This window comes from Solenopsis invicta, chromosome 4 (assembly GCF_016802725.1).
Source record: "Solenopsis invicta isolate M01_SB chromosome 4, UNIL_Sinv_3.0, whole genome shotgun sequence".
Taxonomy (NCBI): Eukaryota; Metazoa; Arthropoda; class Insecta; order Hymenoptera; family Formicidae; genus Solenopsis; species Solenopsis invicta.
Window position 1 is genome coordinate 27,474,985 of NC_052667.1, and position 21,940 is coordinate 27,496,924.

General features: G+C 43.4%; 1 protein-coding gene across 3 annotated transcripts in view; it reads right to left on the bottom strand.

Moving 5' to 3' along the window:
• The window catches only part of LOC105196367 (tyrosine-protein kinase Drl), a 76,126-nt gene that overhangs the window by 26,272 nt on the left and 27,914 nt on the right, over positions 1 to 21,940 (bottom strand). For 2 of the 3 annotated variants that reach the window (XM_011162288.3, XM_011162287.3), the window contains one exon: positions 20,461 to 20,588. The exons of the other annotated variant lie outside the window; for it this stretch is intronic. In XM_011162288.3, coding sequence (XP_011160590.1) covers positions 20,461 to 20,588 — 128 coding nt within the window. The remainder of the gene's footprint in view (positions 1 to 20,460; positions 20,589 to 21,940) is intronic. 3 annotated transcript variants of the gene reach the window in all.

The window sequence follows — 21,940 nt, forward strand, 5'->3', positions numbered from 1 at the left end:
GCGAGTAATTATTCACAGTCGTTGACGTCGCGCTAGAAAGAGATCGTGCGGGAAATATGGCTCTGAGCTATCCTTAATAAAATCTATTATACTGTAATTTAATTACAGTTGGATATTCTTCACGTAATTAATTTGATTATTCCTTTCGTATAGAACTAATTACAGTACATATAATTTTTTTTTTTTTTTTTAAAAGATTGCATTCAGCCAACTTTTCCTCGCAAATAAGGAGACAGGGAGAGGGGGAAGGGCAGTTAAAGCACACTCCGAAGGGAAGACAAATGACGAATGGCATTTTCGATTTTCGTCAGCAGGCACGCGAACTTTTTCATACCGAACGCGCTCGCCCTGGCATTCGTTCTAATTGACGGTAACTTAATGACGACGCGGTTGAATCGAGGACGCGCTGTCGAGGGTGGTTTCGAGACGGAACGCCGTTTGCCTCGTAATCGTTTCTCGAGGGCGATGACGTGACATCCGTCGCGTACGAGCTGCCAGGGATAAAACGTGTTTTCACCGTTCTACCTACGCGACGGCTAGTAATTGACAGAAGTGCCTCGTTCTCTCGTCGAAAAGCCACCCTTTTCTTTCACTGCGCGCCGCCCTTTTCTCCCACGATAAATCAACTGCGTCCGGGCTAAACGCGTTCACGTCTCCCGGAATTGCTCTCCGAACTCTCATCCGGTAGAGAGAAACGGTCGATATCTCTAAACAAATCTTGATTGATTTGTGGTGCGCTGCAAATGTATTTTATGACGCGAGTCAAGAGTTATGGCGAGGCAAGAGTAAAATTACAACGGAAGGTGTCAGTGCCACCAGGTCCAACAAATCACGAAATTAATCGTACAGCGATCAATATTTAATTTAATTACAGCAGAAATAATATATTTCTTTCGTTTGTTTCTTTTGTTACGGTGACACTCTTTGTCAGCTATAAACATGTAAATTCTCTTTGAAAAGAATTTTAATCCGCGCCATATCGATTGAAGTTGGCATCGTCACCACTCGCGCCTGTGGCGTTACGTGTTTTTCGACGAAAATTCGCGGAATAAAACGCAGATTTCGATCCTTCTCGCTCGAAAGAAAGAGAGAGAAAGAATGACAGAATGGAGTAGGGTGAGACTCGAGTGATTTCCTGCAGCTGTAAGCGTTTGCTTAATATCCAGTCTCGGATTCCCGTAATAGCGTAAAAATGTTTGCCCAAGAGGCGTCTGCTCCTCTCGTAGTGCGCCCTTCTCGAATCCAGAGAGAACAGAGTCATGGGCGCCGACATGATATCTCTCCAAGGGTGGCGCATGAGAAAACTTTTCCCAGCAGGAGCTTAGAAACTTTTCTACTTATATATTTATCAATTAAAGAGACAGGCTATAGGCAACATTAACTTCCAACATGTTTTTAAGTCCTAATTTCCCTACTTTCTCATTAAAACGACTTTGCGAGATTCGACAGCCCCATCGGCATACTTTTAATGAGTTTATCAGGTAGTTTGCGTTCTTACGGCTAGCTACAAGTTTTTCCGTTAAATTTTTCACGCGGGCTTGTGACTATCCAGGGTGAAACAGTCGAGAGGATGCGGAGTAACCAGAGAGCGTCCGCCGCCGCGCTTCCCTGCGACGCCCATGAGCGCGAGAGATCGCGGGCGTGAATTGCGATGCGTCAGTCTTCTTCCCGTATTTTTCGCGAGTCTCGCGTACAAGGGATGCACGAGAGCGCACGTGCGAGCAAAGTGTACGCGCGTATTTCTGTGTACAAAGAGTAAACTTCGATTCTGGATAGACGAGAGGCGGACGACGAGAGGCGGACGACGAGAGGCGACGCGCGACGCGCGGCGCGCGACGCGCACCCATCGCCATTGTCGCTGTCGATGAAAAGGAAGTCGTATAACACGAGAGAATCCTATCGTCCGACACTAGGAAGGAAACGTCCGTGGCTTTTAAAGGGACGAGGGTGCTTCCCACCTCCCCGCGCGCCCCTCCCTCTCCCTCAATTTATACCGAAATTATGCCGCGATTTTGTATTATCGGACACAGCAGCAGGGAGAATATTAAAGGACGAAGGAAGGCGGGGGCTGATTTATCCCGGAATTATTCCCGGCTCGTATTATTCGCGTCCTTGTGTTATTCCAGTGAGCGAGCCCGCCGCGGGTTGATTCGGCTGGATGCGCGTGAGCGATGAAAAATGTGCGGCCATGCGAAAAGTACGATGATAAACGCGGCATGAAACGTACAGAAAAGGGTCAACGCCGCCGATCGCGGTTTCAGTGATTAATCGTGGCGCCAGGATTTTCGAGATAGATTTCGATATCGCGGATCAGTCGAGCGTACGTCGTGAACACTAATAAGTTTAGACACGATATTTCTTATCGATCCTCTGACACGCGCCGCTATACGTTTTCGTTTCAAAGTTATATATAATTTAGAGCGATCATTAAACGCTCCCCTAACTCATGCGATGTGATAGTGAGCAAACTGAAATCAAAATTTCAGCAACTGTATAAAATTCTACGTTTAGTAAAAAAAGGAAAATCACACGTACCTTTTATTCGTTTCAAACAAATATTAAAGTGTGAACTATTTTATGAGGTGCAGTCTGTTGTTGTGAAAAGCGTTCGTTCTTTTGATTGTATAAAAAGTTCGCTCGATTGAGCCCGGTTATATTATTTTGGGGAGAGTAACAACATTTTCATTATCATAACGGATTTACCGGGTAGTGAATATTATTTTAAAATTGGGAGAAAACATGTTAAGCAAATATTACCGAAACGTAGTTACGCCGCATACGTTTCCGCGTAACTGAAAGTAACGCGGTGCCAACCGATATCCATCGGTGCATAAGCCACGAAATTAGTCACGTGTCGCTAAGCACTCGAAGCAACGATCGTGTAATTTTTATGGGAATTTTCCAATGGATCTTTTACACGATTGAATCCGCACGGTTTTACGATACGTATCGTTTCGTGGGCGGTCGATTAAAACAGCGCATTTTCGAATCGTTTTCCACGTATGTATCTACTCTCATTTTAAATTTAAATGTGAGATAACTACAGTATTCTTCGTTAATCATGCAGTTCTAAATCATAAATTAAAATCTCGAGACAATGACGGTGATGCTAATTTTCATACACATGAAAGTTGATCAAATCGCAAATCCTGTAAGATATTGTAATCATATATATATGCATTTCAATAATATAATTAATAATTTTCAAAATATTCTAAATAGAAGATAACTTTCTTTTGCACATACATATATGTCTTACTATTATTATCCAAAATCATTTAATTAAAAAAAATAAATAAATAAAATTTTGCTCTAAAATGAGTTTTCTATTTGCTTTTAAATAAATTGTAAACAAGAATATTGCAAATAAATGCAAACATTTAATTATTTTTTAAAATAAAGTATCTGTAAACAAGTGGACAAACAAAGCTGGGAGAAAGAAGAATATGGCGTTTAATAGGTTGACGATGCCTTACGAGGTTCCTCCTATGGTTTCCCTCTTGCTTTCAGCGTGTGCAATAACGAAATGCCATTGGTCTTTTTGCGTGTCCACCCTCCGTATCGCCATTGAAAACCCTCTCGCACTTGAACTGCGATGGACGAAAGTTTCGAGTTTACGCTTTGATTTCCCTTTTCTTTGACCAATGGCTTTTAACCACAAGAAATTAAATCAAAGTCTCTTTGACGGAAACAGCATAGGAGACTCGCGGTATGTCAAGAATTTCTCAATAGGTAACGCCTAGACGAATCTCTAAATTGCTTTTAGAAACATGTCAAGATGCGACTCGTACTTTTGGTCTCATGAGACGAATGAGATAAAAATCTAACATATCTACGGCCACACAGATCGGTTACAAAATAAGAAAAATTTCTGAAAGAAATGAAACGTCCCTCGGTTTTATCATCAATTTTACAATATGTACGTAATACGGTTGATTTTAAACCAGCTTTATTAGACAATTAGGAATGATTAAAAAGTGACGCTACGTAAATACGAGTGGAATTAAATTTTTTGATAGAAAAAAAAATGAAAAGCGACTGAGGATCGCGGGCATCGTCGAGCATCGCGTGCATGTGAAAACGAAAACCCCTTAACATCCTTCCCGGCATTTACTCGCGAGCGCTCTTTGGAGGCACGCAAAGGACGCTTAGTCTCTCCATAATATCTCAATCACATATATACATGGCATATATAGCCGCTAATGCTCTTATACGCAGATAGACTGGTTGCCCGAGAGGCAAAGTGAGGCGGTGCCACTTCCTTTTGGACAGCGTTTATACGAAGGCGTCTTAATGCCACTTCCGACGACACGATGAATTAATCACCTTCATTCCAGTGCCGCCTTTGACTGCCCCTCTCTAGTCTAGTCGCTTCGTAGGCAAATGAATTAACAACAAGGGAGAACGAGCGAAGAAACCTCCTTCGCGGAAACCGTTAATGTTTACGTACCGGGAGGTGTAATGACACTGTCAGTAACGTGAGATTGATTAAAGGTAACAGGCATAAAGACGTGTATGTATAAAACTGATTAATACTCCTTTTGCCGCGAATAAATGAATATTATTCTGAGTTCGAAAAAAATTTAAAAAGCGGGAACAATTCATGAAACTGCAGATTATATATATATATATATATATATATATATATATATATATATATATATATATGTATAAAGAATTAAAGAGTTAAAGAATTCAAAGTAAAATTCTTTGCGTTTTCTTTTCTTTTTACTGTACGATATATATAATCCAAATATTAAACTTCAAATCAAACTCTCTTTTCACTAAAGATTCTAATCATGAAAGTGTCTGAATGTTATTATACGCCTATAGATTTTCTTTTTACGAAAATTATTTTGGATTTGAAGACTGCATCGAGACAACCTTTTCAATTCACAATCTTTCAATATCGCTTAAATATCGAGTTCTTTTATTTCAGTAAAATTTCGTATCTCTTACATTCGCTTTGCCAAAAGATTATCCCTGTATTAATCTTCGGAATTATGCTACCGCGACGTAAATGACGACCTAACGAGCGGTTTTAACGCTTTAATAATTAGCTCGACTGTACTACCGCGAAGAGGACAAGAACTGCGTACAAAGGGTGCAAGCGAAGCAAGGGCTGTTTGCACCCTCGGTGTTAACGCAATATACTCGCTTTAGGGCGCGACGCACTTAGCATGTGTACACGAGCGTTGCCCGTCTGCGGGCTGTCTGTCCACGTGCATCCATTTTCCCTTATAAGCTTGCAGTTGGCGCCTACGGCGAGTAGCTCCCTTCCTTCGCTTTTCTTCGTTAATGATACGGAGCTTTTTGTAGCTACTATATTAAATTATTTGCTTGGACGCAGCTAGAAATTAATATAGCTACATTTAATTAATGCTCCTGTAAGGGGAATATTTATCCAATATCTCAAATGTATTAATTTAATCCAATTCGTTTAAAACCGATGGAAGATTATACGTTTTTACTCCTTATTTCCATTTTCTTTATTTCCTTTCTTTATTTCTTTTGTTTCGTTATGATATATAATTTATGATACATTAAACGCGTTATGTACGATTATGATTTTGACATTGCCGTCGCGCTGTACGTATCACCGCGCCGGTCCCTTATTCATTTTCTTGAGCTTCATATTCCCAGGCATCACTTGTCTTCGTTATCTCCATGAAATATGGAATCTCTTGCCTCTATAACGTGCGGTCTGCTTCCATACTCCTTTACTTTCACTACCTATCCATTTTTCCCGCAGTATGCTCGTACGCGTTATTCTTTATTTCTTAATTTTAACGGAATATTTTACGTTGCGCGTTTCATACTTATGCGTATCCTTTTTACATGTTATCCGACTCGCATTAAAGACAATGAGTAGTATCATTCATGAAGATAACAAAGGAAACAGCTACAGTAATAATAAAAAGAAGTATAAATATAAGTATAAAATAAAAAAGTCTTTATCTCTAGCAAGGTATAATGGTTCAGAATTAAGACTACTACTATGGTAATGATCAGAAAGCTCTAGACTAAATTGAAATGAATAAACGAACAATTTTTTAACGCGAGTTTTCATTAAATTTTCATCCCACGCTATTATCCCGCACTAATAATGCTTCGACAAGCGATAAGACATTTTATTTCCGTCTGGAGATCTTTATTTTGTCCACTTTGTGAAATTCGTTGAGCAACGCTCGGGGACTGCCAGCGCAATATTCCCGGTACTCTTCCGTAGAGTTAACCACGTAGCTCGACGACAGGGTCAAATCGCACGAGACTAATTTTATTACGCGCAAGTCCAGTTAATTGGCGCCAGGAGCGTATAAATTGCAGCGGCTTGGCGACACTCGCTCGCACCGACCGACCGACCGACCGTCGAGACGTGGGGCAGTTTATCCCTAATGCGAAAACATTGCTTCCCCTCGGTACTCACGTAGCAAGGGACCCAGTCGGAAGGTAGTCACGTAAAGGATTGCCGGAATTCCCGCAGGAATCTCGTGCGACGTCTATCCTTGTGCTTACTCGGAACCCGAACGGTCCTCGATGCCGATATTGGACGTCGTAATCTTTTAATCCCGCGGACGGCTTATTGCCGAACGAATCAAAAAAGAAATACGGCTGACCACGACCGTAGACGTAACGACCTTTTAAATCAGCGCGACGGAAATCTCGGCGGAGATCGAGGGGGCGGCTTAACGGTGCGGTTACCAGTCGGACGTGAACTTCGCGGAACAGCGGCTCGCAGCAAAGTTCTAACCGAATCCGATGGCCCGCGCGAAGTCTGCGAGCGATTAGAAGTCCAAGTTGGAGAACAGGTTGCTATCGCGCGCGCGCATAAGGCTTCCATTATTTCGCTCACGACATTGTGCTTCATCTGTGACGTGACGCATTTACAGACTACGGATAGGTTGCCTGAATTAAATTTGTCATAACGGTGTTAATGCTTTAACTGGAGCTAATTACAGCATTACTTGTACCAAATATTACAAAATATTACTTTATACTGCAAGAAATAGTAGATTGCCGCGAGCAAAATTCCAGGGCCTATTTTACTCATCGTCCTTTAATGATAGCTGATAATGAAATTTGATACAAATTTGAAATTAACCCCTACATACTTGTTCCAAAGTGACACAAGATTTCTAAACTTGCTAATAATTTTACAGACAATTATTAAATATTATTACAATTGGTAGATAATATTGCTAGATATTTATATGCACAGAGGATTTTGTATTATTTTATCCTTTTACTCGAGCTATTGGTGAGCGTTTTAGCCCTTTCTCCGCGATCTCTATATTCTCGACTCCAATATATTCCATTATGCGCTGTTTACACGGCAGACGCTTCTGTAAGGAAATGAAAACGCTCTCGTGCACGATAATGGAAATCTGAACCGCACGGAGAAATTAGTTTCTTTGACGGGTGAAAGCGGCTGTGTCGATCGATATCCGGATTCTGCAAATTATTTTCCCAAATTTATATCGCCTTATCAACAAAATAAACTTTCCGAAATGTTAACTGCTATGACTTTACACAATTGTTACACTTACGTAATATTTTCTAGAATTTAAGTTGAAAAGCTACTCATATTAAAGTCTTTAATTTAATATAATCCGAAAAGCTGTTCGACGATGTAATTACGTTTCGACATATCGCGAGTCGATTGCATTCTCGTGGTAACGTGGTGATTAAGATGAACACCAGGCGGAAAGAGCCGTCTACTCTTAACGTTGACTTAAGACTCCACTTACTCGGAGCGCCGTTCCTCTCAACGAAAGGTATCGCAAGCTCGAGGAGGTTCATCGAGAAGCACAATTCGGCGAGCCGTTTATCCTCGCTCACATCCGCAACGTGACGGGGACGGGAGAGGAGAGATTGGAATGACTAAAGTCCTGATGAAGGGTGGACGAGGGGGGGAGACGAAGAGAGCGGGTACCGAGGGAGGAAGGGGGATGGATGAGGGGTCGAGGGTACGTAGGGCAATTTTCGCGTAATTCGATGGGGCGTGATCGTCATAGCAACCCCCGGTACCCCCGGTCCACCCTCTCTGGAAGCTGCAGCCTGTTCAAACAAGCCTCAAACTCCATACTAGGCTCGTATCCATTCTCTCTCTCTCTCTCTCTCTCTCTCTCTCTCTCTCTCTCTCTCTCTCTCTCTCTCTCACTTTCGCTCCTTTCCGCTTTGCCTTTCTCTTCGTATCCTCCCGTTCCCATCCTCGCATCCTCTCAACGTTTTCCCCGGTCTCTCTTTCTATCTTCCTTGCTATTCGTCTTTCTGCGGTTCTCGCGCATATCGCATCCGTCTTTCATTGCCCGTCCCTCTCTTTCGAAGCGCTCCCAACTCAAATCCGCGAACGGTACTCCGGGATTTCAACAGTTGCGATAACTACCTGGATTTCTCCTGTACTACAGGCAGTGACGGCTCAATCGTTTCATTGTAATTACTTGCTCGTTAGTGTTGCGCGCCGCCCTACACGCTAACGTCGCCGCGCGAGTTGGTTAGCAACAATATCAACGGAGTCCTCTTCTCGTGTGTTTCGCGACGATGGGCGTGCGGGAGTGCGGAGTCTCGAGAGCTCGAAGCCTGTCATTTAGTTTATGGCCTGCGACCGACCCTGCAGAGAAACCTCCGGCGTAGCTTTCTGACGTGCCATAATACGTCCAACCGTGAGCCTCGCGGCTACGGCTGCAATGCGAATTACTGCGTCCGTCGCCGAGAGCAGTCGGCTTGCAGCGGGATTCGTATCATCGTTCGTCTCTGTACCAAGCATAATTCGTAAAGCGTTGTATAGCGAGCCGCTGCAAAATGGCCTCTGACACGACTCGAATTTATGAGCCATTATCATCTCTTTTTAATATATATGTATCCGGATAAAAAATGTCAGGATTGAGAAAGAAAGACTTCTTTTACTTTGTTTGGTCCTATCATTTCTCACGCGGATGGCAACTTGCCAGGAGATGTTAGATTTTATAACAATTTCACGTGATAAATGTTAGTGAATCTAGGACTCTTATGGTGGTCCGCCGCAGAAGCATAAATCCGTCTCTCTCTACGCGTGATGAGGCTATCACGCAGTAATTTCTATGTAAATTGAATGCAGAGAATACGTCTCGTTATTTGCGAAATGTTTTAAATTAAGCCCACTATAAATGAGGAAAGTTCATTGCAAAATAACGACTCGACCGATGCCGGCATTATTTCCCTATGTAAATACTCGGCGTGCTCGAAAATTGCGTTTCTAATTCTCGTCATTTGTACGTCCATAGCTTCTCATTATCGACCACCGCAACGTGCATTCACGTCCGCCGATCGAATCGAATTCCACGGAATTCCGCGCGGACGAATATTTCATACTCTGCGATCATATAACGGGTCGCTTTGGTGCTTGTCGGAACTGAAAAACAGCAACAAGGGAGCGAGGGAGAAAGAGAGACGGAAAGCTCGCTAACGAGATGTCGTAGCCTCATCTCGCCGTTCATCGTGGCAAAATCAAGCTTCCATTACCCACTCCAAAGATAGGTAAGGTATTAGCGAGCGACAGAGCAAGATTGCTCGCCGAAGCATTTAATTTCATTTATAATCATTTCATTTTTTATTTATCCATTTTCTGTTTGCGGAAAAGTGCACGTTAGTTGAAACTTGATACATTTGCGAAACACACGTGTGTCACTATCGATGACACATCAGCTATATGTTTATACATACGTAATTATTGTAATCACATTTGTTGTCATTTAAACGTGCGTTCGTTCAATATCCAATATTACATTTGATATTGAGTGTTAGATTCGATTGGCAACAAATTAGAGCAACTACTCTTTTATTTGAACTGATAATTTTGCATTTTATTTTACTAAAGATGTACTGTACCTGCTGGATATTGTATTTATACTAAAAATTAGGGTGAAATTATTGAACTGTAGATAAAATCAACTTTATGCCGTTCTCGTACATATCGTTTTCTTTATCATAAAACGCTTCAACGCAGTTGCCCATTCCAAGTTCTAGAACGCGTCGGACATTGGAGCGGCACGGGATTAAATTCTTCCCGCGCAACCGGCGATCTTTTCACTATCTCGTCCCGTTCGTTATCCTCTAGATGACTGAAAAATGTTTGCGTGCGAAACACGTAGCGTTTCGGAACGAAAGAGATGGTATCGGAAGAGAAGTAGGAAGAAGAAAGAGAATTAAAGGAGTTAACGAAGCACGCTCGCGTATTTCTAGATCGCGTCACCGGAAAAAAGAGTAAATAAAGAAAGAGAGAGGAGGAGGGAGGAAGAAAAGAAGACACAAATATATAAATTATTATGCAAGTTATTCGTCGGTACTGGGAGCCACGCTTAATTATAAAACCGATAAATTCATCCCGTGGGACACGGGACAGACGTCTGGAATCCCGAGGTTGATAAACGAGCCCCTGATCCCGACCTTCTACCTTACACGAGCATCTACTAGCTACCCTCCGCTAGCCCGCGTCCTTGCGCAGTTCGCTTAAGTCGCGCCCTTCGTTCATCCCCGTACCCGCGCTTACGCCTCGATGGACTCGCGTCATTGAGTCCCGGAATCTGGACGACGTGTAATTAGATCCTTGGCCTCTGCAGCCCTGACGATAATTACATTTACGTTACCTGCGAGGATATGCCGTCACGATACCCGGCCCGTCAAGGGACGCCTCTCGTGAAATCACGTGCGCAAACCACCTCGCATATTGTCCACTTCGAATCAAATTTTCATATCGAATTTGCACGTCCGTGGTAATAACTTGTTCATTTCGAAAGCACCCTTGCGGGAGCGATTTGTTACGGATTATTTCCGCAGTAATTCGTTTATTGCACGGACATGCATTCTTTTACACTACTGTCATTCTTAAAGAACTTAATATCGATTAAAAAATTAAATAATGTATGCGTTAATCCAAAAATTATTTCTGAAAAGCAATATATCTGCTTGAAAAGTTTCAAACGAAGGTATTTTACCCAAAGCACCCGTCTTATATAACATTTTTTATAAAGCTCATAAACACGTAAATGATATGAATATAAATTGTACGTGAATCGAGACTACCACAATTAATATTTCTCTCTTTGATATTATCCAGTTTACAATACGCACACGTACACGCAACCTTTAGTACTTGTCTCTAAATTGTTTCGAATAAAAGCGTCGTTATGTAAACCAATGGAGATTTCGACACTTCAAAGCAGTCGCCTTAAATCGCGTTAAATGCGAAGATTCGTCGCACTTTTAATCGTCGTTAATCAAACGAAGGCAGCGGCAGGTATGGACGTAATATTCCATCGATTCTCAAGTACTCGCCTACCGGTGAAAGGCGGACGCTCGCTCAATTTGGCGCGGTTCCAAAGCGGACAGATGTCCGTAATTCTCGGTTTGATAAACGAGCGCTTGATCCCAAGTTTCCTATAAAGCAGAAGGCGCCTTTTTGAGAGCGGACGCCTCTAGGTGAGTTTCTCATACTTTGCTTTTATCGTGACGCATCCCCCACATATTGTCTCTTATATTTTACGTTGTATTTTATTTTGAGAATAACAACTGCGAAAAGATAAACCGATGTCTTAACAATACCGTAAATTGATATTTAAAATTATCTTTACTCTTTATCTCTTCGAATTTCAATATAAAAATCGTATTAATGGAACTCCAGCGCAGTTTTTAAATAAACAGCTATGAACAAATTGTAAATATCCGGAATAAAGAGAACTAATCACGTATTCATAGCTCGCGTTTACTGCAGACGTAAAGTAATAGAAATATAATGACTGGTTGTTGTATCGCGAATGTACGCCATTGCCATGGCATAAAGGGGGGAGGTGGACGATTTTATCTTCTACCCTTAACCGCTCTGACGATTATTGAAGCACTTAGATCGTTTGCTCCCCACCGAGATATTAATTCTCAAGGGGTTTAGTCAATTCCTTTTCTCGGGTAGTCGCTCTCCGGAATCTCCATGGCTGGGCGGTCCACGATAGGGGAATGATTCGATCTAGCGGGTGTCGCCACAGTGACGGAGGCCCCTCACGTACATGTCGGACGCGAGTGTGGACATGGGTGTTACCCTTCCCGTCCTCCTCTTCCACATACACACACTATTCACGTGCACACGTATACGATGTAGCCAGCGTGGCCTTCTACCGAAGTTTGTGAACTATGAGTGAACCTATCGCAAGGACAAATTTCCTCATCTAACTTTCTCCGAGTAGATGAGATGATCGCTCAATGCCAGCGGCACCGACGCTACTATCTTCACTATAGCCCAGCTCGTCCGTCCCCTTTCCTCCCGCACCTACTGGGAAAATTAATGACGGAATCCAAGAGTTTTCTATAGGCAACTTTTACCGTCGGATCCTCTCAGGGCCGTCGGGTAGAACAAATTCGCGAGGGTGGGACGAGGCGCGAGGAGAACGGCGACAATAGATTTCGGTGCTGTTCGACGCGGGGATGGACATCGCCGTTATCGTGTTTTCGTTCGACGGAGCTCCCGCGCTTAAATTGGCGGCGTGCTTCACGTGTGGCGAACGATGCTGCGGCTCTTTTGTCGATAAACGAGGCATCGCTGAGACGATAACGATGATTTATGCGCTAAACTCCCTTTAGCAGTACATTTCTTGTTCCAACCAAATGCGAGAGATATTTAAGTAACACTGAAGGATGAGAAGGCAACAATCGCAATTTTTATGTTCAATTAACAATTAAATTTAAAACGATTCATAGTATTTTAAATGAATAGTACGGAAAATGTCATGAAGAAAATCTTCCACGAACGAAATGTATCATCCAATTACATTGAGTGATCTGCATTTACATTGAATCGTTCTGTCGCGCCCGATGAATCCGACGAACCAAAACTTCTATGTCTCGAAACTCAAAATTGCTTCGGTGGCCGAGCTCATCGGTCTCGAGAGGCGGTATTCGAGGTGCTCTTCGATTACGCGATTTCCTCTCCCTCTCGCGCGTTGATCGGTTCACCTTATTTATCTACGCTGCCGCGGCGTCGCGCATTCCCCCATTACGAACTTTCCGCACGACATCGCGTTCCGCGCGCTCCACCGCCATTGAAAAGTCTTATTCTCGTAGGAATTAACGAGTTTCCCGAAGAATCGCGCGGAATTACGTTGCCGCGCCTCACGCCTCGCGTCGCGTCGCGTCGCGTCGGGCCCGCGACGCCGCCGTTGTCGTCGCTCACGACGACGACGACGACGACGCCGGCGGGTACATGCAATTCTGCAAGTTGGAATTGAATCTACCTCGAAGAGAAAGGAAGCAGATTCGATCCTCTCGCGGAAAATGCCTCGCGATGGCGCCGGGGAAATGGGGCTCTTGACGCGGCGAATGAAATTATTAAAACGTCAACGCCATGTATATTTGACGATGTGAAAGCCGTTACCAGCGTCGCCAGAAGCGCGAGGGAGAAAATTAATACATACGCGTCATTTGGCTTACCTCCTTATTTGCACTCGCAACTCCCTGCTAAAGTTCTTTCCCACAAATGCGGTGGATATCGCGGATTTAGTTCGAATTCGCCATTTATATAACGTCAAAAGGAGAGATGAACGTTTAAATCATATCGCTTTATTTGTTACAACAACATACTTTAAAAGATTTCCAAGTATCTCACGTTACTTTGCGTTAAAAAGTTATTTTTCTTGAAATTTTATTACTCGCGTAAAATATGTTTAACGCCAATTTTTCCTTTTCTTTCTTCAGAATAAGCAATATATTAGCAGACGCAAGCCTTTACTTGTTGCAACTATACCCCCGTCTTTCGCGATTCAAGTTTTAGCTTTTCACAATGTTGAGAATGAATGCGAGATTTTTCTCCGGACCATCGCACGTATTTCATACGTATGCATAACCGTACTCGCGTGTATGCATAGAAACATAAGATAAAACAGGAGAAATGTTAAATAATTGCATATCAATTGCTCCGATCTACTCGCCGCAAGCTCATGCGAATGCAGGCGACATTTCCACCGGCGAATTTTTATTGCTTCCTATTGCAACAATAATACCGGATAACCGCCGCAGCCAAGAGAAAATATGAACGTTGTCGAATCGTGAATATCGATATCGTACCGCAACTCGAGTACCGAATCGACCACGCAACAACTCTACTTCTTTACCCTCCGCTTCCTTCCTCCATCGTATACGAACTCGAATCTCTCCTCCACCTACGTTATATCGAACAAGTATGGGTGCAGCACTGTATTATGCATTCACCCCTCCGCCGAGCCCATGAGCGTCGCAGTCTACCGTATACCTTAACATAATAAGGTCGTATTATGCAGTATATACAAAATTTCCAGTTTAAACGCGACCCACGTTTCGGGCCTTAACGTCTTGTTCGCGGACATTCGAGTTCCGAAACTCCGCGTTCCGTTCGCAAAAGTTAAGTTGAACTCCGGGACAATTTACTAAATCGACACAATATGCACTTCACACAGAATGGCATGGAATATTAACTCTAAAATGTCTAACACGCTATTATTTATTCGCGAACATGAATCAATTAACTTCCCGTCACTCAAATTGTTTTACATTAATAATGTATGTTACAATAAAATTTGTATTTTCTTCTCTTCTTTTGTGAAAGTTATACGAATAATATGAGTGCTAAGAAAAAAGGAGAACTCAGCTTATCTAATTTAAAAATAATTAATGTAACGTGCGATTTAATTATGTAATAATATAATTTAATCGAAATAAATTATCAAAGTAAAAAGTTTCAGAATTGTGCAATTTAATTGCAAAAACAATGTAATATGAAAAAACTCTTGTATTATTTAGAGACATACGTGACAATGACATACGTGAGAATATTATAATTTACTGCTCTGAAGAATGTTTGGATTAATACTGGATTTAGAAGGATTAACGTGTCTAACTCTGCCAAGCACGTTTCGTGCATTTTAGCGAAGATCCGGTGGATGCTGGTAAATTTTTTATCGGCTCTTGAGTAATCCCAGAGGGCAATAAACGGTCTACATCGTTTTCTCGCTTCAACAATGCAAAGCGTTACAGAGATGACTCCATATGGGTCTCCTTTTTGAATATTTTATATCATAGATATGCACGGATATTTCCCGACAAGGTTTCTGCATTCGATAAAAAAGATACCTCGCTATCGGGTATCTCCCACATCACAGAAATATCAAACGATGTGATGCAGCAGATCCAAAGACACATCGCGACTTTGATACAAATGAAATATTTGCCGGTTTGCAACGCGATACTTTTACTATATTAAAAATTAATCTTGAAAAATAAAAGAAGAAAATAAAAATTTATAATTGCACAAAAAAATAATTGTGCAAATTATTGCAATTATTGTTGAAAAAAAAATATAATTTTTGTAACGTAACAATTGCTTTTATTTACGTTAAACTTATTTTTTAATTATGTTAAACTTCCACTAGTTTAGCGAGTCGAAGTCAGACGTGTCGAGATATTATAACGCGGAAAATGGAAAAGCAATGTTCCATTCAATTTCGTTTATAAGGTCCACCCAATGTTCACCGAAATCACCGCACCGGGAGAACGTCACGGTGTAATCTACCATCGTTAAATCCAACACAACCGTCCCTCCGTCATTGTCTCCCGTTACACGGCCGCAAACGTGGGCGTTCTTCGACACCGAAATCTTCCGTGAATATTTCAGGAAAATTACCACGCGTTCGTCGGACGCTCGGGTTTCCAGCGATTATGTCGTATAATCCGCGGTGAGTGCGTTTGTCACGGCCACCGCGGCGGCGGTGGCGACGGCGGCGGCGGCAGAGACGGGTGTCGGGTGTCCCCGTGGGTGATATTCCCTGTTATCCGAAACACGAGGCTGTTATCCCACAGCACTTACCATACGTAAGCGTCGCGATGGCCGGAAGAACGAGACGGGGGCGACTGGCGAATGGACCGGTCGGGGGCGGGAAGCCGGTCTCCGGATTACCACGGCGACATTAATCACCTCCGCGTCACCCAACCAGCGTGATCTCAGTGAATTTGCAATTAATTCGAAATTGCCGTCATCGTCGCACAGCAAAGGCTTACCGGTCGCGCGTCGTTTACACCGCGCATACATATCGGAGCGCACGCGACGAGATACGGCCCAGCGTGGCGCGGGCGCGGGCGCGGACGCGGGCGCGGCGTTCGTTCCGATGCGAACGCATATACGATCGCCGGTGATGAATGAGCCACGGCTCGGATTTCATTAATTAACGGAAGTGGCCGGAATTCGATGGTACGTGGACGCGTCATTCGACAAAGCGCACGCCCGCCGAGTGCATCGCAAATTGGTATTTAGTAGTTAAGGGATATGTTCCCGGCCGAATACTGGATTGATCTGATTCTCGCGAGAATTAGCAAAAGCCTAATTGCAACGTTATTCCGCGTTAGGAGTCGAAAGTTAGTGGCGATATAATCAGCTTCGATATCAACATCAATATCTGAACTGAAGTGACAACGACCGTAATTTCCAATAAACTCAAAGTGAATTTCTGTTTAGCGATCTATATGCACATTTTATAAATCATTAAATTAATCGCAAATTACGCTAAAGCTTTACATTATACACAATAAAATTTTTTTTTATCAAATGCAAGGAATGGCTATGTGTTTAAATTACTGCATTTCAACTGTATAAATACGCCATTCGTATGATAGACAGGACATGCGCACGTCTAATTGAAGAGAGACCCCTAACAGATCATCAGACGCGTCAACCATGATAAGACAAGGGCGACAGATCGTGCCCTTCGTAAGGGAGCGGCGCCAGACTCGATGTGGGTAACAGTAATATCCTTTTTTCTTACGGAGAGTACGCCCCATCGAGTTCCCATCGGTCCCGAGAGACCAACGGTATTACAAGTAATTGTCGCCCTGGGGAGATCGCAGATCGACCCTATATCCACCCCAGTCCCCAACCCGATCTCGGAGCGACATGAAACGAGGGAGGAAGAAAGCAAGGCGAAGGAAAAATGAGAGACGGAAGGATAGAGGAAAAATACGATACGTAGGAAAACACGGCACGCAGAGATGGAGGAGGAGGAAAACGTATAAGAGAAATAAAAACTTGAGAGAAAATAACACTGGATATATAAAAAACAAAAAATCGGGTGAAGAAAGGCGAGGAGGGGGGGAAGAGAGACGAAAAGAGAGAGAAGAGATCGAGAAACGTTTGAAAGCGAGTCGAGAGAACGGGAAAGAAACAGTACCGTGCACCACCAGTCTGCGACACCCTTCTTACGCTTTTCACCCTATCGTCGTACCCCGGTTCCGACTCGAGGAAAAAAAAAAAGTAGCGCGAAACTTTCGCCTAACAAGTGGATGATTCACAAATCATCCCCGATTCGGCGCGACGTCACCCCCCATCGCTGAGAAACTTCATTTCAGTCTATATCTTTGCCCAGAACGACCAATAACTCCCGTTTCGCTGCGGGCGACGAATTGGGAACAAGAGGAAGGCTCGGAACGAAGGATAACGGGAGAAGAAATAACGCTCCGATTCGCCGTAGCGCGAATCAAGAACCTAATCGAGGGTGCTATCACTCGGTTGCTTCCGCCTCCGTGTTACTTTGCCATCTCTTTTTGCTTTCTTCGATGTCCTCTCGCCTCGTACCATTTTTCACTGCCGCGTTGACGTCTTCCGAGGGCAATCTTACCGATGAAACACGTTAAAAGTGAAAAATAGCATTTCCTTCCTGTTCGTGCCGTCAACAACGAACCCGACGGCGCGGTCCCGTCGTCAACATTTCGCGATCGGAATACCGGAGGAATTATGCACAAGCCGCGTTGAGTTCCGTCACGATACGCTTGTAGGGAGCCACTCGATAGATGAAACCGTCAGATAAGGCAAATAACAAAGTGTCGTGAGTCATCGATCGAACTCGTCGGTCCAGATTAGACCGGATTAGTTGGAACGCACATCGCGGTATCATACGATCGATCTTCTCATCCAATCACTGGATGCAGATACGCGGAAACTATGCGACATTGTGGTGAGTCAGAATCAGGACGGATATGTAGCGTTCCCTTGATAGAGGAAAAGTTTTTGTTCCGATGATGTACCGATAAAACCGGATAACACTACATTTAATCGAGTTGTCGCTGAATGTGCTGCGAGGCGTCATATCTCAACGCGCACAAATGCGTTTGGACGGCATTTGCTGTGCTTTTAGCGGGCACCAAGAAATTTCCAACATACATCAGAGCCTCGCGAAAGCATTGTAATGTTTTGCACGTGCATCACCCGCGCGATCGTTTATGAGTTTTATTGATAAATCTCTTAATAAATTTCCTTCTTGAAAAAAATTTAACTCAAAATATTGGTATCTTCTAAATACCTAACGCAAGATAGAAAGATCTAGTTCTATAAAGTTTTAAAAGTTTTAAAAAGAATATTTTAAAAATTATTTAGGACAAAAGAAAAAATAATTAATATGACTGCAATAAAGAAGTTTAATTTTTTTAAGACAAATTTAAGAGGTAATTCAAAATACTTTGGCGCTTCCATTCAATTAGTAATGTAACATTTATAATACTATTCAAACAATTTAGAACCAATGAAACATAAACTCTTTAACGGCTGGCCGTAAAACGTACAACTATCTGTACAGAATTAAGTGACCAATTTTCGTCTCGTTACGTACGCCGTCCTTCCATTCTTTCACCGTCTCCGGCCGTTTCCAGCAGCGAAACCCTTCCGTCGTGTCGAAAGTGAGCAGGAGATAAGGCGAAACGACGGCTCCGTGATCACGGAAATGGCGCGATTTCGCGGTTAACGAACCTACGGATAGGTCCACGAGATAACGGGTAAAAGTGGAGGGCTGGAAAACACTCCCTCGCGAGAGTGAGATAGGTCGCCATGGTATTCCCGCAATAAAGCGTCCACCGTAATGGTGCCAGACGTATGTTATACATCTACGAGCGAGTGGATGGACGACGTCTTCCCAACGATCGCGACGCATTCAACAATGCACCGGGATTCGTAGCGCGAATATATCGACCTTTTACGGACGCTCGTTTTGAAAATCCCTGGATTCAATGAATTTGCGGTACGCGTTTCATTAACGAGCGAACAGCGACAAGAAAGAACTCGTCGGCGTTATTTAAACTAAATTCATTTTAACTTTGCGATTAAATAAGCGCGAGCGAATGCGAGCGGTAACTGATTTAATTATATTATATATATTTTATTATATTTATAATTTTATTAATATATTATATGATTAATTATACGGCTGTTTTTGTACATGAATCATATGATAATTTTTTAATTTATTATTGTTGATGTTAATGTACGTAACAATACTTTTAATGACGCTGCTGTTCGTTTATTTATACATTTCATATTAATATTACGAAGGAATGTCTAATTGTCCGTATTTTTAAAGCACCAATTGCTTCATAATATTTCTATTTTTTATTATTCAGTATTCATAGGCCAAACCATTACAAATATTAAGTAATAGGAATCCGTGTAGTCTGTAACGATAACTAATTGCGCAAATAGTATGGTTGAACGACGGATAATATGATAATGCACAGATTGAAGCTAGTCGACAGAATAATAATCGACCGAATTCAGTATGGCAGCTACGTTGAATGAGATGCAGCGGCAGTTATCTGTAGAACGGAGATTTCCTTGTCGTTTAACATTCGTTCGAGGGAGAGTCGCGACTTTTCACGTTTTTCCCGCGTCGTACAGCACGTTGCGAGGGAGTTTCGAGGGCGCGTTCGGTTTCCTTGGTGACCGAAGGGAGCGCAAAACCGAACAGCGCAAAACCGAACCGCACGGTGTACACCGACTCGCTCCGTCCCTTTCACGCCCAGGCCATCTGTTTGTATTTCATATTGATAGAGTATTGATACAGCTCTGCACCGTCGTGCCTCACCCCTCACGAGCCGCGCCGAGCTCCTCTTAACCCTCAGCGAACACCCCCGGTAAACCACCGTGACGGGCCACCATCCCGCAACGGAACGTAAACGAGGATACCGTGTGTTACTATTCCAGCCGGGTCACATGTTTACTTTGTTCCGCATTGTTGCGTCTCGTTAATGGCCGGCGGAAACGTTTTGCTCGAACACACGCGGGAGACTCATTTTAACCCTCGGCGAATACAGTCGCGAATACTCGAATCGTGATTTCTTTCATAACCTTTCAAAGATGTAAAGGAGATCTTGAAATATTCCACCTGGATGATGAAAGAAATCTTTTGCGAAGAGAACGCGGTTCTCCTCTTGTACGTACGTGCGCGATAGTCTCACACTCTGTATACGTCGTACGCTAAAAGAGCCAGAGACTTTTTGCCTTTTTGCTTCGAGCGGATATCGAACGAAAGCAAGACAAATGAACGTCAAACCGACGACGCGCGACGCGACGATTGAAATTGTAACTCGTAGACTCGAATGCATGTTTGCGCTAGAAACATCTTCACCTCAATGCATGTATATACGTACCGGGTGCCCTACGAGGCTCTGCCATGAAAATTCTAGGTCCGCTATGTTCGCCGGCACAGGCACGACGAAATTCATCGCGTACGTGTTGACCACCCCCTCCCGCACGTAGTACAACTCGGCCTCGAGTCCTGAAAGCAGAATACGGAGTATATCGATTGGACGATCAATTATGAAAAAGCTGTACCATGCCGTCGGCAAAGTTTCCTTCCCTCCCCGTCCTGCCCTGCTCTGCCTCCTCCGATGAATCGACCGATCGCGAACTACGGCACGTGCAGCCCTTCGTTATAAGTTGGGGACATTGACCACGGTCGCGTCTTCTTTACACGTAGTATTACAGTTGTACGGAATTCATTTCCATGGAAACTTCAGGAGGCAGAATAATTTCGCTCTAAAGAACTTCTCGTTTCAGCGGCACGCGAATACGCGCGGCACAAAATTATTGTCAGCTGTAGCTTCAGACAGGGTATTGCGTGTGATCTCTTGTCAAATATATCCTTTCGGCATTTACGTGTGAATCTTTTTCTTAATCTTAACGTCACAGCACGATGCTGTGCACTTGTATGCGTAACTCGTACAGGAGATGTACAAGTTTCAAGATGGAAAGATTAAAAAGGAGAAGAAAACGCAAAGCGAAATGTCTGTCACGAGCGCACACGCCGACACGTGATATCGGCGTGGCAGGATTGAGATCTAATACGACGATTATTATCGGCATATTTCTCATACGGCGAAATCGTATCTCGAGGAATATCTACCGCGAAATAACCACGGGGATTTCGCGGGGACGGATTTATAATACGGATCCGTCGATGCCAGGCATCCCATCCTCGGCGCATATCCTCTTTCTCAGTGGATCATGATCTGAAAATTCCTCTTGGGCACTCGTACGTAGTCGCGCCTCCGCCTACCCTCCCCCTCCTTTTCCTCCTCCTCCTCCTCCTCCTCCTCCTCCTCCAGACACCCCCTGCCGTCTCGAGCCCGAAAAATCTCGTGTAGATACATAAGGATCTGAATTTCCTCGGGCGATCGGATGCGTCATCCGTCTGCCTTCACGTATGACTACGCAATTCGATATCACGCTCGCGAACAAGCTCTGTCGGAAGATGTGTACCGGTACCTACATAGGTACGTACCGCCACGGCCGTATTCAACGTCGTCCTCTGACGTACGTGGTCGCGTTTGCTCCGCGATAAGACCCCTTTAAAGAAGCGAGATATTCAGGTTCGGAGTGCTGTACACTCGATGAAAGAGAAGCACATAAAATGCAGGAAAAGAGGGAAAAATGGAAAGAACAGAGGCGAAGGAGAAAAATGGAGAGGATAGAATGTTTTACAAATCCGTACGACAGCACCCTGCGAGAGCGAAAATACTTGTCGCGGTTTGACGAAAGTTAACAGTGTTAAAAATTGCAAAGCTTCATCGCTTCGTGAGCACCGCTATTTGCTATTAACGCGTCTTTGGCTGAGCGCGATTTAGTTTC